Raw genomic sequence first — 27,564 nt, 5'->3', positions numbered from 1 at the left:
GGAGTTGCACATCCGGACAGAGCCGTTGAACGTATTGAAGTGGATAAGTCCATCAAAGGATCACCTGCAAGAGGGCTGAGTATTCCTTCCCCATTTTTATCTTGTATATGTATCTACAGGGAGAGCTAATAATCTACAAATACATGAAGGGATAGCACATAGAACTTTCTAATCTTTTTACTCCTAGGCATGTGACAGTGACAAGGGGACATCCTCTACATCTGGAGGAGAGAAAATGTCACCAGCAACATAGAAGGGGATTCTCTACAGTAAGAACAGCGAGGCCATGGAACTCTCTGCCCCAGGAAGCAGAGATGGCGGATTCATTAAACAAGTTTAGATGGCCTGGATGACCACTACAGGGTTATAGGTTGGACTTTATGGACTGATGTCTTCATCCACCCTCATCTACTATGTAACTGTGGACTCCTTCAAAAGGTCTAAAGGAATATATGTCTTGATGGAAGAGAGCTTTGGCAGCACAAACAAGACAATAGACAATCTTAAGCAGGTAGATTTAAAGCAAACCCATTATTACTTAAATATGGACTTAAAGATATGTTTCTGCTCTCATTTTAGACCTGACAGAATTCCTTTATTATGGCGGATGGGTGCATATCTCTTCAGATACAAGATAGATCACTGCATTTGAGGGCTACCATTACTCTTGAAGATTCCATTCCAAATGGTAAAATTTAACATGTCTCCTTCACAATATTTTTCCCTAGTATCTTTTCAGGTTCCACAAATTTGTTTTCTGTACAGTATAAATATGTATAATATACCAGATTTTGTACAGGATATTTATACAGCATATCTTTATACAACACATTTGTTTGATGTATCTTACCCCTACTCAGTTTCATTTTGTATTCTGCAACTTTATTTGAACTTGTTACTGAATTTAGAAATCGATAAAAGGTTGGTTTGCTAGAAGGCGGCATAGGATATAACAGGAGCACAATAATATTCAAACAAATGATCAATTATAAAGTTTTGAGCAAATAAAATACCAAGTGTCCAGGTTTTTGGAATAAGTTATATGCCCTCTAGCAATTACCTTAACAAACAAAGTTATAATTTTTAAATTTATTTGTCATTTAGATAACCAGTGGATCATGGTGATATGTACCTGTATTTGAAGGGACAGAGCTGGACACTATAATGCATATTGCAGATGAAAGTCTCTTTATACTGTTAAACCCATGACACCCCCACCCCCTTGTGGAGTCAGTCCACTACAGTGAATTAGTCACTGCTTCTTAAATATAATAAGCAGTTTTAAAAGGGTCACTGACTTCTCAACAAAATGCATAAATCAAGAGTGCCGGCACATATGTAATATCTTATCTTTTCCTGAACTGACAGTCACCTTGAAATATTGGCTTAATCTGCAAGAACATTTGCAGAGTGAAAGGGGAGACAAGCATAGACAAAGGCTTCTTTTGCTGTATTCATATTAAAAGGAATTTCCCCAAAATCATCATATTTAGCTTTTAACTATCTAAATATGTAATTATTTACAGAGTTTTAAAGATTTTCTCTAACCAGCTTAGTGGAGAGTCTGTCTTGACAGGCTGGTAATAGATATAACCATAAATACAGGAACTTTAATTTGCCTGGCAATTGTCAGAAACCCAGCTATGATGCCCTCTCCCTGTCCACTTCTGTATTTTTGAAACAGAAGATAATCTGTCCACAATAAAGTATGCATGGTCACCAAAAAGATGGTTACTAAATATTTGTTTTATATATGCAAAAATGTTTTCCTGTAGAGTTTATTTTAAATATTGTTAGGTTGGTGGGAATAGCCCTTTACTACAGACCAGTACCTCTATAATATCCCATATGATTTTCTAATGCTTCTAAGGTTGAGAATACATTAGGAAAAATTCTCATCTACTTTGTGTTCAAGAAGTGAAAGTTCAATACAGAAAAACTATAGGGGAAAAACCCTGCTAAAACATTGTGCACTGGCTAGATATAAAGTTATTTCCCAATTAAATTGCACTACTGATTTATGCAAAATTTGTTGGAAGGTTATGTATGCTTTAAAGTCAATTTGTGGACATATGTGATCTTATAACTGTCAAAGGAACAGACCGCTTAAAACTGATCACAACAACTCATGCTCATACATAGGTTCTCATGAGCACAGAGTTCAAAAGCGGCAGTGCCTGGCAGATCGATATGGAAAATGAAATACACACAAGCATACAGAGCTGGGTTGATAAAAGCAGAACAATGTGTTCAAAAAGATGTCCCATGCTCCACATTCCCCTTGATAATGACAGTCTCTTAAAATTTCCCTAAAGAAAGGGCAAATCAACAACTGGGGGAGGGGAAAGAGAGGGCAGATGTGAAAGTGTGGCAAAAAAACCCCCCAAAAAACAAAAGAAAACAAAATATTTAAATGGTGGTGCGAGTTGGAGTACTGGGCTGACGCAGACCCAAAGTCTTGCACAACCAACCAGCAAAATCAACTTCTTGGATTTCAGCACGCTTAATGAATGTGTGGGTCTACAGGAAGAATAAAAAAAGAAAACAGTGATGAGTTCACATTCTTAAAACAGATTATATTAATCATCAATACAAATTCTGCAAATATCTGAAAGAAAACAGTTTGTGCTATTTACCTACAACCTGAAAAAAAAATAAAAAAAATTATATATATATATATATATATATATATATATATATATATATATATATATATATATATATATATATATTATATATATGAGATAAAAGCTCATTTTTACTAATTATTGTTAATAGGGACACTTGGTTCAGGCATTATTCAGAACTAAGTTTTGGGGGGAAAAAAACATGGTGTGACATGGTGAAAGTCATATTGACCTTTAATCAGGGAGATATAATTATGTATAGGAATAATTCAGTTTCAGATTGACAGTTGGGTCATGTGACCTGAAGAAAAGGCAGCAGCCATTTTGATGAGGCAGCAGCCATTTTGATGAGGCAGCTAGTTGTAATTGAGGCAAACTAAGCAAACTGAAGCTATCCACATGGAGCGTCTTTCTTCTGGGACCACCCAACAGTGTAAAGTAGCTATACTTTTCTGTAATGGATCCTGTTGAGAGAGGAGGGATTTGCCGAGACAGCTTAGGAGCTGTGTCGCATCCAGTTGTGAAGAGAAGTGACTGTCATCTTGGGTACAGAACGTTTGACAAGAGGAGCTTCCTCATTCAATAACACTGACTGGCTATTCATCTAAATAAGACCTGGGTCAGTAAGCGTGCACGCCAAACTTTTGGAGATTGATATCAGGCCTGTAGTTAGCATAGTTATTGCTGTTTGTGACAGGCCACAATATAATGTTTTAAGAACATCGCAACTGTGGGGCATTAGAATAAATACTCCACCCGTGATACCTGTTGGGCAACAGACTCTTCCATTTGTTCTTTGACACCTATTTGTGGATATTGTAAATAGTTTATAAGATTGTAAGCTGTTGTGTTACACTGCGAGCATGACACTAGTCAAATTGAACAATGTTGTATTAGTTATAATATGAAGTTTCCCACTCACCATCAGCATCTTCAAGTCTGCTCGTTCAGCTGGATTTTTTATTAGACTGGAGAGAGAATTTTTTTTTTTAATATACATATATCATTTATATGTCTATTAGTAGACAGCTATAGAAAAAAAACACTACTATTTATTATTACTATTATTATAACATATATTCTATACCTGTCTAAAAAAAATAAAAAAAAAATATAACAACAACAACTAATAAACCAAACCCTGACTATGCTATGGAGGATTAAAATCACACCACTGTGCAAGTCCATTCTAAGCCATCAGATTTTTAGAAAGGCGCAACCAACCTTTCTCACAGCGCTGAAAAAACATGTTTATGGGTGTTTGACATTCTGAGTCATGGGATTAACAAGAGCCATTTTACTGCAAAGTTATTTGCAGCACTGGAGCCATGAGAATGGTGCACACATGAGCTGCACCTGCATCATCCACAGCAGGTGCTAGCAGTATGTTACAACTGACACTGCAGCAATTAATGCCTCTAATCCTGGCTATTTAACCCCTTACATGCAGCATTGACTAGTGCCAATTGCATCCAGGTAGACTGCAAGTTAGTTTATTAAAGGGGTTGTCCAATATTGAGGAAGAAATGTTACTGTTTGTAAAATATATAGATAGATAGATATTATGCATCAGATCCTAACAGTTTTCTAGATCTCTTCTTGCTTTAAAGATTGCCTTTCGTGACTTTATGCACAGGCAGTTCTATATACTGCCGGAAAGCTGATAATTGCTTACCATTGCTTTACTGCCGGAAAGCTTACCATTGGCCCAATGAAGACACCTGCTCTGTGTCAAAACACATTGGGGCTTTTTTGTTTGTTGGGTTTTTTTTTTTACTGTCTGTGGAACCAAACATATTTTGATTATACACTCTCTCCTTGGTATCCTATTACTTTTTTCAGTAGCGCTCTACAATCTCCTGTTTTGCTTTTTTTCCCTTTCATTTATTGTGACAAAACAACTATGACTCAATACAAATTCAACAATTAGTGAAGGTCTCAAAAGATGCACACGTGTACCAATGTACTATATAAATTTCTTACCATTTATGTACAAAGTCTTGAAAATCTGCTGTAAACACTCCAGAAGGAAGCTTAGGAGGTGGCTACATAAAATAAATAAAATAAATACTTAGAATTTAGGCATATTTTCAGATTTAACAGAAACTAAAAGAAGCTTTACCAGAAACGATAGGCAATACCTGCCTGACTGCAGGGGGTTCAGTGGTCCCTGTTTAGACAAAACCAGCACTGCATATGCATGACTGCCACTCTGTGCAGTCTCTATAGCTCTGACACAGATGGCTAAATACAGCAGTCAGCCAACTTGGTGTTAATAGGAAGACAGATTTATTATTATCCCTAAAAGATAATAAATCTTAAAGGGATTCTTCCATTAAAGGGGCTCTATCAGCAAAATCATGCTGATAGAGCCCCACATATGCGTGCATAGCCTTTAAAAAGGCTATTCAGGCACTGTAAAAGTTAAATTACACTACCCCGCCGTTTTAAAATAACTTAAAAAAGAATGTTCTCTACTTACGGAACATGCACCCTGGCCCAGGCGCATGCGCAGTAGCACGCGGCTTCTACTACGGCTACTGCGCATGCGCCCGGGCTATTTTTTTTTTTATCAGTGTCTGCGAGCAAGCGCCGGAGGAGGACGGGACCCGAAGACGCCGGAGGAGGACGGGACCCGAAGACGTCAGAGGAAGAAGAGGCGGGGAAGATGAAGACACACCCAGAATGCCCGCCCAGGGTGCACGTTCCGTAAGTAGAGAACATTCTTTTTTAAGTTATTATTTTAAAACGGGGGGTGTAGTTTAATATAACATTTACGGTGCCTGAATAGCCTTTTTAAAGGCTATGCACACATATGTGGGGCTCTATCTGCAGGATTTTGCTGATAGAGCCCCTTTAAAACCTTTTTTGTGGATAAGACGTCGGAATAGCCTTTAGAAAGGCTATTCGTCTCTTACTTTTAGACGTGGTCTCCGCTGCGCCATTCCTTAGAAATATCGGTTTTTACTGGTATGCAAATGAGTTCTCACAGTGATGGGGGCGGGCCCAAGCGCTCAAACCGCGATGGGGGCGTCCCCACCGCTGCCAGAGAATGGTCTCCAGCGTCGCCTCCTTCTTTGTCCGCAGAGTCATCTTCAATGTCTTCTTCCGGCGCAGGCTCGTGTCTTCTAGGCGTTGGGCCTTGAGCAGAGCAGACTGCGCAGGCGCACAGGCCGCTTGCACAGTATTGTTAGAAGAAGACACTGAAGATGACACTGCGGACGAAGAAGGAGGTGGCGCTGGAGACCATTCTCTGGCAGCGGTGGGGACGCCCTCATCGCTGCCAGAGAACTCATTTGCATACCGGTAAAAACTGGTATCTCTCAGGAACAGCGCAGCGGACACCACATCTAAAGGTAAGAGATGAATAGCCTTTCTAAAGGCTATTCCGACGTCTTATCCACAAAAAAAAAAAAAATTTAATGGTAGAATCCCTTTAAGTCTGTGTTGCCTTCAGCAATTAATCACAGCACAATTTCCCTTGTGTATTTTGCCCTAGAAGGAAAGTCCAGTTTAAAGCTAAAACTAAAGGTTACACTTTGCTTGCACATTAAGGCGGTGTTTTAATCATCTGACGCAGTGCTACTCAAATAGCAAAGCAGGCCTCCCTGGCTGCACCGATAATGCCAGTAACTAAGCGGCCATTTTCTTGTGGCCTGTGGGCATGTGCAGTTGGCTCTGCCTGAGGTAGAAGTTTGACCCACAGCACCGGAAGACGACACCGTTCCTGAAGATGATGGAGGCAGCGCTGGCAAGTTCTCTCACAGCATTGGGTATGCCCCCAGTGCTGTTTGAGCACTGGAGCCCACCCCCAGTGCTGCGAGAGAACTCTCTTGCATACCAAACAAAAAACGGGATTTATACTGAACTGCGGCGCGGGAAGACATCTAAAGGGTAGGAGAATAGCCTTTCTTAAGGCTATTCCTACGTGTTGATCACAAAAAAATTGAGCTTTAATGTCCTCAGCACTGGTATTTATAATATACACATATATCCCAAGAATACTTGCCTCATTTACAATATAATCCAAAAGTTCAAATATAGCCATAGCTGGTCGGCTGTCCATACAATGACCTATAAAGAGATGAAAGGGCTGTGTGAGAAAGGATTATATGCTGTATTTTTAACTCCTTATAATGCGTGCATTTTTGAAGACAGAAGGTAAAGATTAAAAGTCTGAGCCTTAATATCCAGACCATCCTGCAATCTTAACCACTTCAGTATCGGGCAAATTTGCAGTCCAGGACCAGACACATTTTAGGTTTTTTTTGTATGTGCAGTTTTGAGGGCTGTAACATTTTTCTCATGGGTCTCATTCAACTAATTTTTGCGTCTTTTTCCGGGAACACATAGGGTTTTATTTTTATTATTGAATGAGTTTTAACCCCTTCCCGCTGATGGCATTTTTTGATTTTCGTTTTTGACTCCCCTCCTTCTAAACTCCATAACTTTTTTTTATTTCTCCGCTCCCAGAGCCATATGAGGTCTTAATTTTTGCGGGTCAAAATTTTTCTTCATGATGCCACCATTATTCATTCTGTAGAATGTACTGGGAAGCTGGAAATTTTTTTTTTTAGAATGGGGTGTATTTGAAGAAAAAAAGCATTTCTGCGACTTTCTTACGGGCTTTGGTTTTACGGCGTTCACTGTGCAGCCAAAATGACATGTCCCCTGTATTCTGTGTTTCGTTGGTTTCAGGGAAACCAAATTTATATGGTTTTAATTACATTTTGACCCCTTAAAAAAAAATCCAAAACTGTGTTAAATTTTTTTTCTAAAAGTCACCATATTCTGACAGCCGTAACTTTTTTATACGTCCGTTTACAAGGATGCATAGGGCGTCTTTTTTGCAGGGCCGAGTGTACTTTTTAGTTCTATCATTTTCGGGAAATGCTATTGCTTTGATTACTTTTTATTCAAATTTTTATCAGAATCAAAACAGTGAAAAAACGGCGGTTTGGCACTTTTGACTTTTTCCCGCTACTGCGTTTACCGAAAAGGAAAAATATTTTTATAGATTTGTAGAGCGGGCGATTTCGGACACGGGGACACCTAACATGTATGTGTTTCACAGTTTTTAACTACTTTTATATGTGTTCAAGGGAAAGGGGGGTGATTTGAATTTAACACTTTTTTTTTTGCATTTATTAGACCCTCTAGGGGTGTTGAACCCCAGGGGGTCTGATTACTAATGCAATGCATTACAATGCTAATGCATTACAAAAAAAAATCATCCTCTCTTTTACAGGCTGCATAGACCAGCCTGCAAAAGAAGGATTGCAGACCGGCAACGTGACGTCGGCCCTGGAGCATGCTCCAGGAGCCAGTGATCACCGGCAAATTGGCGGCGCCCACGTGCTGCCGGGAAAATGGCACCTCCGGCGCCTTTGACCGTGGCACCGGATGGCCAGTTGTCTACTGCGGCCATCCGGCTCCCGGGCACTCACCATAGTTACACACCCGACATACGCCGTACTATTACAGGAAAATATAAACAAAACAGGAGGGAAATGGTGTCTGTTTTTCACTTAAAAATAAATAATTAATACAAAGTGCTACTGAAAAACTTTCTAAAATAGTTTTTCCTCTCCGTTACAGTAATTTTTATTTTGTATGGTGTCGTTGGGGGTGGGGCTATAACCTTTAATGACAGCGTTTTATTAGCGTATTTTATTTATTTTAAATTATTTTATTTACTTTTTTTTCCCAGATTGTGTCCCCATAAGGTTATAATAGACCTTTGAGGACATCTGATCACTTTTTTTTGTATTGGAGACTGATTTTCCCTGCAACTGAGGCTGGTACATTTAGTCCCAGTTGCAGGAGGAATACAGCCTCCTGCACACTGTGCTTAGACTTATAGAGCTGATCTGGGTCCTGTAAGACGCAGATACTGGCGGATCACGTGACCGCCGGGTCAGAGGGCAGCAACATCATGGCAGCTGGGAAGGTAATAAACCTTCCCTACCTTCTCTCTGGGAGCTCCGGCTGAAGTTACAGCCGACTCCTAGTATCAGCAGCTGCATGATCTCGTGTAGCTGCTGTGTTCTGATTGGACATACCGGTACATCCTGTCAGAACACGGCAACCACCTTCCAGATGTTTATATACTCTATGGGCAGTCCTGAAGTGGTTAAAGGGTTAAATACAGATTAAATTAGACAAAAATACAGCTCAAACAGGTCTCAATATAAAATAAATAAAAATTGGTCCTAAACATTAAAATAGCATGGTCCTAAAGGAGCTCAAACTAATGACAATAAATAAGACTGAAAACTAGACTTCCATAAACCAGCTTACCACTGATTGGTCTCCCAGGAGGTCTTGGGCGAGGGGAAATGCTCTGAGATTCTCCATCAGCTCCATCCACTACAGGGCGCCCAAATATGGCTTCCAACTCCTTACCATCAGGTGGTGGTATTGGGTATCTTCCTATTGAAAGTTCTACCAATGACAGACCCATGCTCCAGATGTCTGACTGTACAGAATAATGGGTGCCCTGCAAACGTTCTGGCTAAATGGGTATAAAAAGCAATATACAAAAAGCTGGTACATTAAATAGAAAATCTTGTGACCTGTAATGCATACACAGAACTCTCTTAGCACAAGCAAGCTCCTAGTTTGAAAAAAAAAAAATAAATTATTATTTTTTTACACTTACAGACATATAGGACCTGGTCCCCACAAAGGAATTAGCCATGGAGTCAATGAGTTGCCCGCTGACACCAAAGTCACACAGTTTGATCTCTCCTCGGGAATTCACTAGTATGTTAGACGGTTTCACATCTAAATGCAAGGAAGACTATATTTAGTATTCTAATAAATCAGTATGAAAATAAATGTGTGCATAAATTTGCAGCTTGAATTAAAGAGGACCTTTCACCACTTTTGGGCACATGCAGTGTTATATACTGCCAGAAAGCCGACAGTGCTGACCATAGAGCACTACGGTACCGGCACCGAAAGCTCTTTACTCCGGGCACAGATCGGGAAAGCCGACAGTGCGCTGAACTCAGCGCACTGTCGGCTTTCTGGCAGTATATAACACTGCATGTGCCCAAAAGTGGTGAAAGGTCCTCTTTAAATAAGGGACTGTTCTCAAAACAAAAACTTATCGCCTATTCACCACTCCAATCAAGTAGCACACAGGGGACCCTCATTCCGAGAAATCAAGCACTTATCCCAAATCCTGGGAATAGGTAATTGGTTAGGACTCTGGGAAAAATTCTTTGTTGCGGATTTTGCTGTGGATTTTTGGGCCAAAGCCAAGAGTGGCTACAAAAAGGAATGCTAAATATATAGGAAGTTCTTATACTACTTCCCTTCTGCTCAATACACTACTGGCTTTGGCTCAAAAAAAAAAAAAAAAAAAAAAAAAAAAAAAAAAAAAAAGCAGCTTTTCCGCAACGTGGGGCTGTAACCTTAGGCTAGCATCCCACGTAGCTTAAACATCAAGTTTATAGTCCCTGCAAAGTGGAATCCCATCCACACACTGCAGAAAAATATGTACAGCGAAAATGGGAAATGCTACGATTTCAACAGTTTTTGAAATTGCAGCATGTGACATTATACCTATGGAAACACCAGCAGTTTCCCTATAAGCAGCAGAGGTCCGCAGAGTTTACTTTCTATGAAAAGCACTGCAGGGGAAAAAAAAACCCAAAAAAAACAAAAAAAACAAAAACCCCACATAAAACACTGCGTTTCTACCACTTTTTTTTTTTTTTTTTTGCTGCAGTCTACATGATGCCTTAGCCATAAGAGAAAACGCAGATTTATAAACCTTTTACCAAATTCAATAACAGCATTTCAGAAAAGTTAGCCTTAAAAGCAAGTAATTACCTCTGTGCATGATCTGATGTTTTTCTCTCAGGTATGCCAGTCCTCGAAGTACTGCAATGCTGACTTTTCCTAGAATTTCCTCTGGTATACGACGAGCTTCTTTAAGAACTTGGTCCAGAGAACCTCCATCCTGTCAGCAAACATTTTATTATAGCAGCCATACAGAAGAATTTTATAATAGACTTTCTTAAAGGGATCCTATCATTGGAAAGCCTTTTTTTCTGACTAACATGTAGGAATAGCCTTAAAGGCTATTCTTCTCCTACCTTTAGATGGCTTCTCCGCGCTGCGCCAGTGCTGCAAGAGAACTCATTTGCATACCGAAGGAAACCCAGATTTCCACTGAACAGTGGAGCGGAGAAGACATCTAAAGTTAAGAGAAGAATAGCCTTAAGGCTATTCCTACGTGTCAGAGAAAAGCGTATATACAATGATAGGATCCCTTTAAAGGCTGAGTGATGAAGCAGACAACTATAGATTGTATAGTCTAACTTCATATCACCTATTAATTCATCTTAAGGAAAAAACCAGCATTTTTAATACAAAAATTTCACAGACTAGGCCTAGTATGTCAGAAAGAAGTAAAGTATAGTAGTTATTAAGGGGCAGATTTACAGATAGAAGGACTACTGGGATCGGATAAGTACCAAGAACCCCACAGTTTAGGTTTGCACTTGTTTATACAAGAAGCATGGGAAGTTTTACATTGTAGGGTTTCTGTAATTTATAATCAGAATATATGACTAGTTCCTCTGCATAGATTTATAGATTAGAAGGAGATATGATTGGATATAAAACTCATTAATAAGTGCCTTTGACTACCATACAAGTTGTTTGCAACATTTCATTAAAACACTTTACAGTATACAATGAACACTGTTCACGTAATATACACACACACATTAAAACATTAAACATATGTACAGACAACATTAAAGTAGATCTGTTTCATTTTTAAATGTACTGGTCTGGGTAGCATAGTTTGCAGATTGGGCAAACAATTCACCTGCTATAACAGCACAAAACACTATGTAATACAAGCTAAAGATAACTCATGTTCAGCAGATTTCATCTGCAACTTCTACTTTACCATGTGCTCCATGCAGATACTGATCTCTCCATCACTGTAAAAAGCACCATAAAACCCAACGATATATGGAGAGTTACACTCATGAAGGACTTGCAGCTCTCGAATAATTTGATTTCTGATTGCAGGCTTGATTTCCAGGTGAATCAGCTGTTGGAAAAGAAAGGTGGAATAAGGCTGAGCTCCAAATGGTTTTTTTTTTTCTCTTACTTAAATGCAGCGATTTGTAATGCATTTTAACTGAAGCCCACTATTTGGGTCGTGCCACACATATCTAGTCCTGGGATAACAGTATTTGCTTCTCTATAAATGAAACGCTGGTTAATTTAATGTGCATAGCAGTAATGGCTGCGCAGTAAGGGTAAGGAGTGCTACACACTATGTACCCTGGATGTAGTTCTGGGTCACAGGTGCTTTCTCTTATAAGCGACACTGATTAAATTCCAGGCTACTTCTGGTTAATGGCCTTGTTAGCAGCAAAAATTCAGTCAGTAACGAGAGAGAGTCTGGAATTAGTCAGTGTGTAAGGGAAACTGTGACCCTGGAACGGACTGCAGTCACAAATACATCCAGGAACATAGTAGTTTACTGCCCCTTTAACCCCTCCCCAACACCCACCATAATAGTATGACTGATGTTCGATATTTCTATATGGCGGCTGCTCCATTCCTGAGCCAAAAACCAGAGCTAATGTCTGCGATCAATGCCCTCATCTTTGACTGAGGCACCATTTTGGCAATGGTCCGTTGTCATGACAGAGATCCTATTGAACGCTCCCAGGCTTGTCTGGCATCCACTGCGTTTCCACCAATTTTTTTTTTTTTTTTTTTTTTTAACTGAAATCCACTGATTCAAGCAGAGGCTCCGGCAGATTCCCCCCCCCACCAACGCCAGTGTGACCCTAGCGTTAGTGGAAATGGTCTCTCCAAAGGGGGCACAATAAACCAATTATATAACCATAAAGGCCGTTCAGAAAAAAAAATAAGTGGAATTTCTGTTGCAGTTTCACCTTGGATTCCTGTTCATTTGCAGTCTTCCACTACCCACTCCCCCAGAGTGTATATTATTGAGTCTTGACTATAGATTTACCTTACGTGCCATGATAAGCCCAGATGGCCTATGACAAACTTTTGTCACCACTCCTCCATTTCCGGCACCAAGTTCACATATTCGTTCGAAGTCATCATCCTTTAGTTCTCCAACCTTTGCTTTTTGTGTAAGAAAGGCTTCCAGACGCTTTTTCTGTTGATCGTCTAAATCCAACTCCTCTAATTTTTTTTGAAGATCTACCAGATTTGCCCTATATCAGGGTTAAAAATGTCACCATTACAAAGTTGCAAGCTATAGTTATATATAAATGGGGGGGATAAGACCCCACACGTGGCATCCTGAAGCAAAAAAAAAAAAAAAAAAAAAAAAAGAGCACTATGGGAAAGACTGCAGCAGTTGTTACCGCAGCGCTTTTAACAAATTTTGTAACAATCTGCGGAGGAAACCTTATGGGGAAACTGCTGGCGTTTCCGTAAGTATAACTGACATGCTGCGATTTCCAAAACCTTGCCGTTTTAGGAATTGCAGCATGTATGGAGCGCGGTTTTTACTGCAAAGTGGGCATGGGATTAGCTAGAATCCTATCCACTTTGCCCCAACTATAAAACACTGCGAGATTTCCCACCATGTAGGGCCCCTAGCCTTAATCTGGGAATACAATAAAATTTTGCATCCCATAGTAATATCCCATACAAAAAGGAGGTGGAGGGGGGAGGGAACCACCAAACAAGCAAATGTTCAACAAAGGCTAGACGCAAAATGTAGTATAGAGTAAGTCCACACGGAAATTGAGGGATTTGCATCATTCTGTGATTAAATGCATTACAAAGGAAGAAAAGCCGTCTAAAATCCATAAAAGGAAGATTGTTGTATAAGGTGACGATGCACCTTCCTACTACCAAGTAAACTTTTGGTCCAAGCAGTTAAAACTGAAGATGACCCCCATTTAGGGCAACCTGTTCAAGAACCCTCTGAAAAATTTGCGCATTTTCAATTGACAGTTTCCAGTATCATTGTGATTTTTTCAGCATGTCAAAGGTCAGTTCCCAGTTGGTGCCATGAATGTTGTTCATTGAGCAAATAAACATTTCACCAATAATTTAGCCAGGAGAATTTAGAAAAGTTTCAAGAAAATCCAGTATCTTCTATTCTGGTTGTTATGCATAATAAAACATGCGTGTACATGAGCTTTTTGTCAGACACTGGAGATGCAGCCTTGCTTGTAGATCTATCCAACTACTTTTTGCTGAGCTTCTTAGCCAGTGTAGATGGTAGAATGCAGTGGGTAAAATCAGGTGCTGTTTGGTTTATGCCGTGGATTCAGTAGGTGGCACTCCCTCTCGTGACCTAGTATGAAGCACCACCTGCTGCATTCACATCAAACCAGGTGGGTCAGGGTTGCATATGGAGGCATAGTTAGTGTCTACATCAATGCAACACCCAAAAATACCAAGATTCCAGCTGTGTTAGCTGTGATGAGCGGGACAGAGGCGGCAGCACCACCTACTGGATTCACAACACACTTTATGTAACCCCTTGACCGTGGCATCCAAGGAGATGCGCAGTTACAAGACCCCCCCCCGGCGAGGTCGGGGGAGTCCCAGTGACCCTAGGCTGCCTGAAGCCCCCCCTGTGTATATGTGTGCAATATATATATATATATATATATATATATACACACACACACACACACACACACACACACACACACACACACTATATACTCGAGTATTAGCCGACTTTCAGCACAGTTTTTGTGCTGAAAAAGTGCTCTTCGGCTTATACGGGCGCTGGTGTGAACCTGCCCTCAAAGTAGAAAATTACTGTGAAACACATACACATTAGTTATCCCTGTGTCTGAAAGTGCCCGGTCTACTGAATATAGGGTATCTGCAGTGCTCCTATTCCATCAGGAAGGGGTTAATAGGAGCACTGCAAATACTCTATATTCAGCCAGGCTGAGCTCCAATTGGGGGGGGGGGGGGGAAACCCCAGTCCTCAAGCTCAGGGAAGGGGCAGCCAGACAATCAAAACAAACCCCTCCCCTTTCCCAGTATTTACTACACCCAAAAATTCCAGCCATTTTAATTTTTAAAAATTTCCAGTAGCTGCTGCATTTCCTCCCCTAGGCCTATACTCGAGTCAATAAGTTTTCCCAGTTTTTTGTGATAAAATTAGGGACTTCAGCTTTACGCGAGTATATACGGTACCTCGGGCATTTTTTTATGTTTAAGTTCCATTGTAAAATTTGTTACAGATGCAGAGAAATCAAGGGTATGTAAATATTGTATAAATTTTTTTTTTTTATACCTCTTTATGCATAGGTGGATATAATGCCTTTAGGCAGGATTGAGGCCAAAAATGCTGACAGCAGGCTGAGGGTCGTTGAAGAAACACCATGGACTAGGGGCTGACCAGGTATGGGGAAATGCCTTAAATGCAGCATCTAAGGGGTTGGTTCCTAGCAAACAAAGCTCAGCTCCAATCACATTGTAGGCAGGTGTCAGCTGACACCCACTCGGCTTCTGAGTGGTGCCTTTACCAAGATGCAATAGTACATGTTCAGGAAGTTATATCAAACACTTTCAACACAGACCACCAGGCATAAAATATTATCAAAAATAGAAAAGTTTTTATTGAATAAAATTACATATACTTCAGACAAAAACATAAGACAAATGAGGTATATGGGAGAACAACCACCCAAGAAGGCACAAATAGGTAATGGCAATGGTGAAAATGTATAGCATCATATAACAGGCAAAAGCAGACTGTGTCCAACACATATATATAGAGGAGGTATATGAGAAGGATCACATAAATAGTGAAAATACAATAAGTGTACTCCTGTATGAATTAAACCCACACATAACCAACCATAGTGAAGTAAAGAAAGAAAGGCACAGACTCAGCCTGATGAGAATACAGTCACATAGATGCCGTTACTCCATACCAAACGTGCCCACGACCCGATGCGCGTTTCGCCCAATAGGGCTTTGTCAAGGGACCTTGACAAAGCCCTATTGGGCGAAACGCGCCTATTCACTATGGTTGGTTGTGTGTGGGTTTAATTCATTCAGGAGTACACTTACTGTATTTTCACTATTTATTTGATCTTTCTCATATACCTCCTCTATATATATGTGTTGGACACAGTCTGCTTTTGGCTGTTATATGATGCTATACATACTCACCGTTGCCATTACCTATTTGCGTCTTCTTGGGTGGTTCAGTCCTCCCGTATACCTCATTTGTCTTATATGTTTTTGTCTGAAGTATATGTAATTTTATTCAATAAAAACTTTTCTATTTTTGATAATATTTTATGCCTGGTGGTTTGTGTTGAAAGTGTACGTATATAAACCAGATGTCCTACCTTGTTGTGGTAGTATATGTAACTGATTTTTCTGTTTTAAAGTTATATCAAACGTAGATTACTGTTTCTCGTGTCACATAAAAAGAGTTTCTTTGCAGACTTGCTGTTTTAACTATTAAATCCAGAGAGATCATACATTAAAAAAAAAAAAAAAAGAAAAAAGAATGGTGGTAGCTGCATATAAATATGCCAATCCTGTGTTTGTAATTGATTTCTCTGGAAACTCTACACAAAAACAGCACTCATCTTTCACAGGACAAAAGTAAGAAGCCAGTGAGAAAAACAAGGCATTAAAAGTATATTCTATCATTTATTAATGGCACTAATGCTGCCAGAATATATGTTGTTCCAAAGATTAGGTGCTCTTAAAGTAGAATCATATCTGGCAGAGAATATATTTTAATTGCCCATAACCCCTTTAACCCTTTCGCTGCCAGGCACGTACACTGTACGTGCTCCCAAGGTGGCACTTCAGTAGCGGAGGACGTAGTTACTACGTCCTCCCTACTAATGCTGATATCTCTGAACTGCCTCAACATATCTTGATGCTTTAAAATGCATTTTAAAGAAGAGACTCATCTTTAAAATGATACCAGGGACTTGATGATTTTACTTACAGTTTTGTAGTGATTCACTGTTGAAAACACTATTTGGCATTGAGATCCAACTGCAGATCTCAATTCCCGACAGCGTTTCAACAGTGAATTGCTCCAAAACTGTACATCCAATCATCGAGTTCTTGATATTTTAAAGATGGGATTCTCCTCTTTAAAATGCAATTGAAAGTATCAAGATATGTTGATGCAGTCCAAAGATATAGAGCTCCAAAGTGTCCCCCCCCCTCCTGTCTAAGCAAGCAATTTGCGATCTAACAAGAAAGGAAGAGGGACACGCAGCAGTGCAGCAGAGAGAGAGAGAAACGATCTGACTCTCTGCATAACTTGTATGTGACAGCAGGAGGGGGGTGGCAGGGACTCTATTGTCCCTATTAACCCTTCTCCTGCCAATCAGAGCGTATACTATACATTTGTCTCTGATTGTCACATACAGTTATAATGTAATTCCCCCCTGAGCTTTACTAGTGGGGTATTCTTATGTTATACCTCCTGAACATAACCAGGAAGTTTATTGGCACTGTGACCCAGACGTTTACCATTGTCCAGGTCGCAGAGCCAAAAAAAAAAAAAAAGTCGCAGCAAACACTTACACAACATATACATAAAGTCGCAAATAAAGTTTACATTTCACCCAATCCCTGTCCTGTCTATACCTGAGCTTTCTACAGTAAAATACGTCTCTAGTGATTTCCGTTACACACTAAAATAATAGTAATAACGATTATCACTAGAGATGAACGTATAGATTGCTAAAATTATTATAGGGGGATGGAAAATAACATTTTTATGTAAAGTCCTATTTAATTTGCATGCACAAAATGGGATGGCGCATTTCTGCGATTTTGGCGATTCTTTAACACCCCCCCCTGTAAATATATACATGTGTGGTATGTATGAACTCCTCACATACTGCAGTTTTATGGACAGTACATTATGTTTGCAGAAAGGGATTTCTTGAGCCGCACTTTAGTGGCAAATTTGAATTTTTGCGCAATTTTTGCTAGCAATCTCTGTTTGCGGCAAAGTTGAATGAAGGTGGTTGTATATATAAACTATTAAATTGTGTTTTTATATATGGTATGCTGTGTACTCTGAAAAAAGTTAGATTTTGGTATCACAGTCACAGTTTGGTAGGTGCAGTATAGCTTTTTAACATATTAGTGAACAACAGCAAAATCCTGCTTGTCTTCTGTGTTTTTGGGAGTCCAAGCTCTTGTTGTAGTTGATGTTTGCAGTACATATAGTATATATACACATTGTATAAACCATAAGCTATTATTTTAAAAGTATTTTGTATATGAATGTGAGATTGAACATGAGTTTTATGTGCAAATATGTGTTTTAGCGTATTTTTTCAAAAAATTATTTGTGTTGGTCGCAAAGTTGCATGAAGGTGGATGTGGCTATCGATGACCCATTAAGACATTTGTAATCTTCAGGTTGTCTACCTTCAAAAAATATATAGGGTTTAGGGGTTCACTTACTTTTCATGGTGTGTAATCCCTACATTTTATAGGATGATACTTTTTTTAACATTTCCAGCTTCAAAGCAGAATTTTGTTCCTTCCAGTTCTAGCGATTTTCTGACACGTGCATGCGGGTTCAGGCCATAGTGATATCTATGAACTTTGCACATGTTGAACTCTTATTTTTAGGAGGTTTGGTGCATTTAATTTTTTGTTTGGTTTCCGCTTTTAACAATTAATATACATTTATTTGCATTTTTTCATAAAACATTCACTTTAAATCAAAATTGCATGAAGGTGCCTGTTCGTATACAGTACCAAGTGGCATTCTGACAATGCTGCAGGTGTCTACTTTAAGAAAATATATAGGTATGGGTGGGGGGTTGGATGCTTTTTTAATGTTGCAATTTAGGTTTGATTTGTCCATGTCAAAACTGTGAAAATTGCTCTGGCTACTGGAGGTGCAAAATTTCCAGAGACCCTTGGCAGCGAAAAGGTTAATAAAAGTATTTCAGTATAGCACATATACTCCAAAACGGAGCCATTAAATGGAATAGGTCACCAGAACCCAAGCCACAGATAGGTTAGAGCCACCAATATAAAATTGAGTTCTTCCTCAATCAGGCCTGCATTGCCAAGATATCACTTTGTCAATATTCAAATGAGCTATTTAGAGCAGTAAGGGTATTTAAGACTTACTGTTTTGAAGCAAGTCCCTTGTTGATTAATTTACATATTAAGAAAAAACTGCAATATCACAGTAGTGGAGGCACAGACGAAAATTATCTGAACAAACAAAAAAAGGCGGGGAGCATGAGGTGCGACATTGTGTTTGGGCATTAGCTAACCTGCTAAGGGGGCAACAAATTGTTTTGTACATTGAAGTATGTATAACATGGCAGCTGAACACGCTAAAGTGGCCGTTCATTCATTTCAACAAGGCTGGAAAGGTTTGTATGACTTTACTCAAAGATCTGGCTGTGGAAATGTTTGAGTCTTCTATTCCCGCAAAAGCCAATCCCATCACCAGAGGAAGAATCACAGTGAAATTTAAGTTAAAAGCATAACTAAAGTCTCAGACAACTTTCGATTTTCTGGCAGAATTTGTGTCAATATTTTGTATTTTCTGGTATACTTACTTAATTTGACTATTTCCCTTGTTTCTGTGTGGAGAACAACTGCTGCTTCTCATTGCGTATGGGATTTGTGAAAAGAGAGTAAACTTGGGTGAGGCAGGGTCACATCAAATGGCTATATCTCAGGTATTATAAAGGTTAGAACCTTGCTTTTGGCATTGTTTGAAAGAGGAGATTCTCATTTACCCACTGCATTTATTCTCTGCATACATACACACTAATATTCCACAAGTATCTATATTTCCACACAGATCTCATTGTCTGGATTAGAAGGTTGAGAAGTGCATAGGTTTTATAATACCTGAGATATGAGTTTGAAGTGACCCTCATTTTCTTTTCTCTTCCCGTACACAAGAGGAAGAATAAAGAGATGCAGGATATCATAGGAAGAAGAAAATTTGTTAAGATGTTTGAAAGTTTAGTTACAATTTAACCAACTAATTAATTGGTTACTGATATGGATTGTGTTTCATGACTTTCATGTAGATGTCGATATTCTTACATTTCACGGCAGCCTGAGTACCTAGTCTTTGACTAGTATTTATTCTAAGGTTGGCACACCATACACAAAAGATTGCTGACCCCTCTACTATAACATTCTGATGTGATGACCTGCTAATGTATATAACAAAAGCAAAGTCATGTCTTTTTACATGCTCTTACTCAGATGAGCCATCATTTGTTGGAGAAGGTCCTTCAGCTATTGTTGGGGCTATGTTCAGTGCAGGTAAAATCGGCTTCTTTTTAGCTGGCATGTTACCACCTGTAAAGAGACAATTCTCACATTATAACATGATCAATTTTCTTTTTTTATATTGCTCCCCCCCAAGCATACCCAACTGTCACCACTTGGTTAGAGCACATTACATTGATTTTCATAACAGTGGTATGTTTGTCATTCATAGACGTTACATGTGGGACTGGACAATGAATTGCTAAATAACCAAAATCAAAAGTCAGCTCAATTAACAGATATGAACAACTATCATTTCAACTGTTCTGCAGCCAAGTCATCCTGTCCCACACTACGACTGGCTAAATGTCACTAATCTTACAGTGTACACAGGAGAGTACGCTAAATGAAAGGGAAACGTTACATTAATTGTAATTTTGATTTAAGTATAAATCAACCAGGACTAGTTGCACTTTTTTTGCTTCATGCAAGTTTGTTTTTCAGTATTCATGTACATGAGGCCTAAAGTGATATTTAACCCCTCCCCACCAGAGGCATTATTGACTCCTCACCTTCCAAGCCCCATTTTTTTTTTTTTTCAATCACAGGGCCATATGAGGGCTTAATGTTTGCAGGACAAATTGTTTTCATAAATTATTATTCTTTACAATGTACTGGAAAAAAAAAAAAATTCAGAACGGAGTGGAGTTGGAGAAAGTTCATTGTCCAACTTACAGCATCCACTGTACTACCAAAATGACATGTCACATGTATTCTATGTTTTTGGTACAATTCCAGGGATACCAAATTTATATAGTATTGCATCACAGCCCCTGAGAAATCTTGGTCCTTGTCTTTGCTGAATAATCAGCCATCGCTGTCTTCAGCGGGATCAAAATCCCAGTCACTCGGGATTTTGATTCTGCTGAAGTCAGCACCAGCACCAACTACTTACACAGCAAGTAAGTGGAGGACCAGGACATCGCAGGGGGTGTAATGCAATGGCCCAGGAGACAACGTACAACAAAGCTGTGCTCAGAGCAAAGGGGAACACTCCCTGTGCATCATTTGCATATATGAAAAAGTGATTTCTTAAAAAAAAAAAAAAAAAAAAAAAAAAAAAAAGTGGTGTTCAGTAGAGATGAGCGAATAACGTTCAACTGAATAGGTATTCGACATATTCCAATCGAATACCACGCAATAAACGCAGTAAAATTTCTATTCGCCTCCCACCTTCCCTGGTTTTTTTTTTTTTGCAGCAATAAGGGAGCGATCACACTACCGTCGGTGTCTGACAGCTAGTGTCCGCTGCTAATGTCAGTTCAAAATCTTGCACGGACATTAGCAGCGGACAATAGCTGTGTCCGTGACATTTTTCATTGATTTAAATGGAGATCGGGTGCGTTCTTTTACAGTCCGTGCCTGTCCTTAACTTCCGTTCCCAAAGATGTCCAACTTTTCAAGCGGACAGCAAAAACCTACCGTATTTTACGGAATATAAGGCGCACTGGACTATAAGGCGCATTGCCCATGAGCGCCTTATAGTCCGTCTCGGTTCATATATAAGGCGCACCGGACTATAAGCCGCAGTCCGGTGCGCATTATATGTTATTGAAAGCGGCGGCAGGCAGACTTTGCCAGCGGCCGCTTAACCCCCCGCATGCCAGCCGCTTCTATTGGAAGCGCTCAGCACGCGAGGAGGGGCTCTATCAGCAAAATCATGCTGATAGAGCCCAACCGTAAAAGTTAGATTAAACTACCCCCCCCGTTTTAAAATAAAAGCCTGAAACAGAATGTGAAACTTACCGAGCGGTGCAGGATGGGCGGGCATTCAGGCCTCCTCTTCCTCCGATGTTCCGTCCTCCTCCTCCGGCGCTCGCTAACTGATAATGGCCTGGGCGCATGCGCAGTAGCCGTAGTAGAAGCATTATGATATTGCGCATGCGCCCAGGCCATTATCAGTTAGCGAGCGCCGGAGGAGAAGGACGGAACATCGGAGGAAGAGGAGGCCTGAATGCCCGCCCTGCACCGCTCGGTAAGTTTCACGTTCTGTTTCAGGCCGGCAGCATGGACTGCTTTTTTCCATTCATTTCTATAGGGAGCGCTCGCATGTCGGCTCCCATACAAATGAATAGGAAGTGTCCGGCAGCCCTGCTGTAACGCCGGCGTGTACGGCTGTGATACACGCCGGCGTTCCGTAGTGTGAATGCACCCTTACGGTGCCTTTTATGTATGTATGGAAGCGGCACGCAGACTTTGCCGCCGCTTCCATCCATATATAAGGCGCACCGGACTATAAGCCGCACTTACGATTTCTGAGGAAATCGTAGGTTTTTATGTGCGCCTTATAGTCCGGAAAATACGGTACATGTCTGTGCAGGGGAGGTTTGACAGGAAGCAAGAAAACAGGCATCGAAAAAAAAAAAAAAAAAAAAATAGGAAAAAGTCATTGGCTGGCTAAATCAGGTGACCTCCGATTTATAAGAATAGTGTCAGCCATGTTCGTGTCATTTGCGGCTTGGATTTAGAGAGGGAGAGACATTCTGCTCAGGGTCAGAGAGGATTTAGCTTCTGTTAGGCAGGAAACATTCAAACAACAGTTCTTTTGACAGCTAAACTGCTCGAAGAGTGTATATACACCTCCAGCATATACACTCATCCTGCAGAAAATTTCAAATTTAGGGCTCAAATTCCCTACCACTGGTATACAGTATATATCTGTCCCATAGGGGTGTGAAGCACAGTGTATACTGTCCATCCGGTATACCATACTTCACATACACTCAAAAAAAAAAATTAAAGAAAATGTGTGTATAAATATATATATATATATATATATATATATATATATACATACATACATACACACATACACACACCGTCCGTGTATACTTGCAACAGTACGCTTGTATACATCTTGCAATAGCTAGCGCAATGGGGCGTGGACGAGGACTGGGGGCTCAGGCCAAGCTACTGCAGATCCAACTACTGGTGAGGGGCAGCCAGAATTGCACTCATCCACAATCCCTGGCTTGATGGCAACGTTAAGAAGGGTGCAGAGTACAACACTGACTAGGCCTGAGCACCAGGAACCGGTGTTAAAATGGCTAGCGGGTAATGCTGCCAGCGGCATTTCCACCAGCCAGCCACTACCTCCAGGCGTGTGCCTCTTGGCGATTTAGTGGTTGTGGACCCGCAACAAGCATGTCCCGTCCTCAGTGATAATGACGAGACACAGTTCTATGTTTCTGTTCAAGCTCACAAGTTCATCCTCCTCCACCATCACCGTTGAAAAATGACATTTCCAAACACCCCATTAAAGATCACCTCAAGGGCCTAATATTATGCTCCTAAAAGGCTCAATTCATCCCAAGAGCCTAATACTCTGCTACTCCAAGGCTCAACTCACTTCAAGGGCCTAATTCTCTACTGATGCACGGCTCAACTCACCCCAAGGGCCAAAAACTGACAAAAATTGTGACAAGATAGGAAACAGAAATCAAACTTGAACTCAAAAGAAAACATACACCCGCAGGTTCTATTATGAAGTCACAAGTAGAAAAGTCGCTCAGCAAGTGACAGATGTGGTTCTTTGTGTACACTCTGTCTCACCAAAAAGGCTAACTTGTGGGCGTACTGGCACCCCCTCACCAATTCCCTCTACCGGAAGGAAAGATAAGATGTTTTTATACCGGGGGTCGAAGATAGCAAAAATTCAGTATTGGTTGCACTCCATGATGTGTACAATGTGTTTGTCACTGGAAAAGCAGCCCAACATGAAGTCAGCCATGTGTGCCGAGTGTTAATCGGAATGACTTCGCTGCCCCCACCAGAAGGGTCACTCTCCATTTCCGCCTCCCCTTTGCCCCACCCACACTGAAGCAATGGGATGCACTGAACTTCCCCGCTAGCCTTGTGTGTGAGAATGACATCATCTGCCACTTCATCCTCCTCTGTCAATCAACGCTGAGAAGCTGACAGGAGTGTGATCTGAGTATCTAGCTGTGATGGGTCTGCTCCTATCCCGGACTCCTCAGTGTACAGTGCGTTATCCCTGATTGCGATGAGGGATTCTCGCATCACACAGAGGAGCGGGATGGTTACGCTCACTAATGCGTCATCATAGCTGACCCTCTTGGTGGACTCCTCCAAAGACACGTAGGATTTCACACAAGTCTGCCATCCATGGCCACTCATGGTTGACAAACTGAGGAAGCTGACTTTGAGGAACCCTTGGGTTTTGGAGTTGGAACTCCATCAAAGGTCTCTGCTGCTCACACACCCTGCTCAACATATGGTATGTTAAGTTCCAGAGAGTGGTGACGTCGCACAACAGTCGGTGTTCAGGCAGATGTAGGCGTTGCTGGAGGGTTTTCAGGCTAGCTGCGGCTACTGTAGACTTAAGAAAGTGGGCGCACAAGCGCCACACTTTCACCAGTAGCTCAGGCATTATCAAATGCAATAAATATATATATATATATATATATATATATATATATATATATATATATATTATACACACATACATACACACACCTGCACTACAAGTCTATAAAAAATATTTTTCCCATACGGTGAGCACTGTAGGGAGAAGGAAAAAAAGTTGAGTGCCAAATGCCATTTTTTCACTGTTTTGCCTATGATAGAAATTTAAATATAAAGTGATCAAAGCAATAGACATTCCCCAAAAAGGTATAACTAAAAAGCACACTTGGTATCCTTGGAATCGTACCAAAACATAGAATACAGGTTACATGTCATTTTGGCTGCCGATTGAACGCCGTAAAAAACAAAGCCTGCTTCCCAGAATCTACAGAATAATTAATGGTAGCAACATGAAGAAAAATTTGTCCTGCAAACATTAAGGCCTCATATGGCTCAGAGCAGAAAAGTAAAATCTATAGGGGTTTGGAAGGGGGGGGGGGGGGTAAGCCTTACAGCTCTATGTGAGGTCTCTATATAAAGTTCCAAAAATGGTGTCAAATCACTGGATTGGACAGGTTTCATTTTGTTTTAGCTCACAGAGCAAATTAATACCAAGGATGGTACTATAAAAATAGCAAATAGGTCAAACCGCCACCAAAATCTCTTCAAGCCACGTAGCATAAAAATTGCTTAGAGGCTTTGTGAAAGTACATTTTTAGCATCAAAGTGCAACAATCTTGCTGCTGGGCGGGGGTTGGGAAAAACAAAATAGCAAGTCAACCTTCAATCTGTATGCAAATGAGAACCTGCATTCATCATTAAGAGTCCACCAGAACAGGTAAGGGATCCTACACTCCTTGGACAACCCCCATCAAACAAACCAATTCTTTATTGTGACAGTGAAATATACTTGTCTGTAAAACTCCTGAAGAAAGCAATTGTATATAACTAACACTTTTAGGAGAAAATGGGCAGGGCATAGCCCCACAGATTTGCTGTAATTTACGCCAAAAACTGAAGTAAAATATAGCTCGAATCTTTACCAGCTGCTAGATGGCACAGATTTGCGTTTCAAGGGCACTTAGCCATTGGGTGCATCTCCCTCAGGCGCAGAGGTGATAAGTCTCCTTCATGTGTCTTGCAAAGAGGGGAAATAAAAACCCTTCACAATGCTGTAGTCCAAAATATGAAATACTGCACTGATTAAAGAGCACCTTTCACCACTTGGGGCACATGAGGTCTTATACACCGCTTATTCACGTTTTGTGCCCTGGGTGAAGAGCCATCGGTGCCGATACCGTAGCTCAGGGCGTTTCTGACAGTCAGGAACATCCTTCTTCACAGTAGCGTCTATAGCGCTGTACTGTGAGAGCCGTTAGGAATGCCCCCCCCCAGTACTTGTCTATGGACGAGTACTATCAGGAGGGGACGTTCCTCCCCGCTCACACTGTACAGAGTTAGGGAGCGTTCACACTACCGTCTGTGTCCGACAGGTAGTGTCCGCTCAAAATCTGTCACGGACATTAGGAGCGGACACTAGCTGTGTCCGTGACACCTGTCATTCATTTCAATGGGCATCGGGTGCGTTCTTTTGCACTCCGTGCCCGTCCTTCCCTGTCCGCAAGTGAAGATGTCAGACTTGGATGCAGGGTTCTTCTGTCCGCTTGAGAAGTCGGACATCTTCACTTGCGGACAGGGAAGGACAGGCACGGAGTGCAAAAGAACGCACCCGATGCCCACTGAAATAAATGACAGGTGTCACGGACACAGCTAGTGTCCGCTCCTAATGTCCGTGCCAGATTTTGAGCGGACACTACCTGTCGGACACCGACGGTAGTGTGAATGCCCCCTTATAGACGCTGCTGTGAGGAAGGACGTTCCTGACTGTCAGAAACGCCATTCTGACGGTGAAGAGCTACGGTACCGGCACAGACAGCTCTTCACCTGGGGCACAGAGCGTGAAAGCTGATAGTGCGCTGAATTCAGAGCACGGTTGGCTTTCTAGCGGTATATAAAACCGCATGTGCCCCAGAAGGTGAAAGGTTCTCTTTTAAAGACCAAGGCTTGTTTTGTTTCTTTAACCCCCATTTGCAGGCAGTTTAAATTGATCTTTATCATTGTAACATTAGCCATCCTTTGGCATGTTTTCCAGATTTCATTGGTTAAATCACTACAGTTAGGCTTAGGCCCCATGGGATGTCCCGCAGCAATAAACATCTGTGGGGAAAACCTTGGCGGCAATGCATTGCGGTTCTTCCCGTAGCACTTTAAACAAAGTTTGGATTTTTCCTTTGCAGACTTTGTTGAAATTATACCTATGGGGAAACCACCGGCGTTTCCATAGGTATAACTGACATGTTGTGATTTTCAAAACCGCGCCAGATTTTTTTTTTTTGTTATAGCCCCATACACACGACCGTCACCATGTATTATAATGGGTCTATGCAGGGGTGGCATGAGGCAAAACTAAGGACAGGTCCTATTCCAGTCAGGGCTCAGTCACTGAAATGTATGGGTCCATGCTGGGCACACAGAGACCATCAGTGCGGTTTTCTCACAGACCCTTACACAGCCACATTTGTGTACACATAGTCTTCCATAGAGCCACTCTGCTAAAAGTTGTCCTAACAAAGTATCCTTATTCAATACCTGCTTAGCAATGTCATACACAGTGTGAACAGGGCCGTTATTACTAGGACACCAAGGAAGACATTTCTATATTCCTAATTATACGGGAAATTAGAGAGAGGGCATATGAGGACAGCAAAGGGCAGGATTGGCGCCCATATATGCCATGCACACAGCCAGTTCCTCACACCCATTTTGCGGGGTGACACCTCTCGTTATGCCAGTGCTGCTGTAAATGAAGGCAGGCTGAGGTAACAGCCGAGGGGCTGCTAACAACTTCCACATTCCTATCATCCACGTCTCCGCAGACAGAACAGATAGCTGCACAGATTCGGCTTCCCCCGCTCCTTCTTAGGAAATCTATGTATGTGCGTCCATTACACACAGCAGAGCACAGGAATGCCTCAAAGCGCTCACCCGGGCTGCTTTCTTCTACTTCCGTGTCAAGCCGCATCCATAATCCGCTGACTAGAGAAGGCCGCAACTACAGGCCGTGGCTTGAAGGCCTGTTCAGTCCGGACACGGCAGTGTAGAGCCAAAGTTGGTTACCTGACGATGTAGATGTGTGTTTCCATCTCACTCGGGGGCGCGCACGCACTGACCGTAGCTTCTTCCGGCTTCTGGGTCCTAGTGCCGC

General features: G+C 41.1%; 1 protein-coding gene across 2 annotated transcripts; it reads right to left on the bottom strand.

Moving 5' to 3' along the window:
- Positions 1-860: 860 nt before the first annotated feature.
- MAP2K2 (mitogen-activated protein kinase kinase 2) lies at positions 861-27,564 on the bottom strand. 2 transcript variants are annotated; one of them, XM_075281532.1, is made up of 11 exons: positions 27,477-27,564; positions 19,865-19,964; positions 12,646-12,856; positions 11,560-11,706; positions 10,470-10,599; positions 9,289-9,413; positions 8,928-9,141; positions 6,637-6,701; positions 4,611-4,672; positions 3,550-3,595; positions 861-2,520 (listed from the first exon to the last, which is right to left on the bottom strand). In XM_075281532.1, exons 2-11 carry the CDS (start codon positions 19,954-19,956, stop codon positions 2,410-2,412), a joined length of 1,203 nt encoding a protein of 400 aa, XP_075137633.1. In that variant the 5' UTR covers positions 19,957-19,964; positions 27,477-27,564; the 3' UTR covers positions 861-2,409. The 2 variants fall into 2 exon arrangements, with proteins under 2 accessions (XP_075137633.1, XP_075137625.1); XM_075281524.1 differs by having other exon boundaries at positions 27,345-27,522.

Source organism: Leptodactylus fuscus, chromosome 1 (assembly GCF_031893055.1).
Source record: "Leptodactylus fuscus isolate aLepFus1 chromosome 1, aLepFus1.hap2, whole genome shotgun sequence".
Taxonomy (NCBI): domain Eukaryota; kingdom Metazoa; phylum Chordata; class Amphibia; order Anura; family Leptodactylidae; genus Leptodactylus; species Leptodactylus fuscus.
This window is presented reverse-complemented; position numbering and strand designations above follow the sequence as displayed.

Excerpts from the sequence above, each read along its gene's own strand:
- MAP2K2 (XM_075281524.1), bottom strand. The coding sequence starts at position 27,381 with ATGCGGCTTGACACGGAAGTAGAAGAAAGCAGCCCGG. Across the intron at positions 12,857-19,864 it reads ACAAATGATGGCTCATCTGA|GGCAAATCTGGTAGATCTTC; the intron begins GTAAGAGCATGT and ends ACCCTGATATAG. Across the intron at positions 11,707-12,645 it reads GGCTTATCATGGCACGTAAG|CTGATTCACCTGGAAATCAA; the intron begins GTAAATCTATAG and ends CTTTTCCAACAG.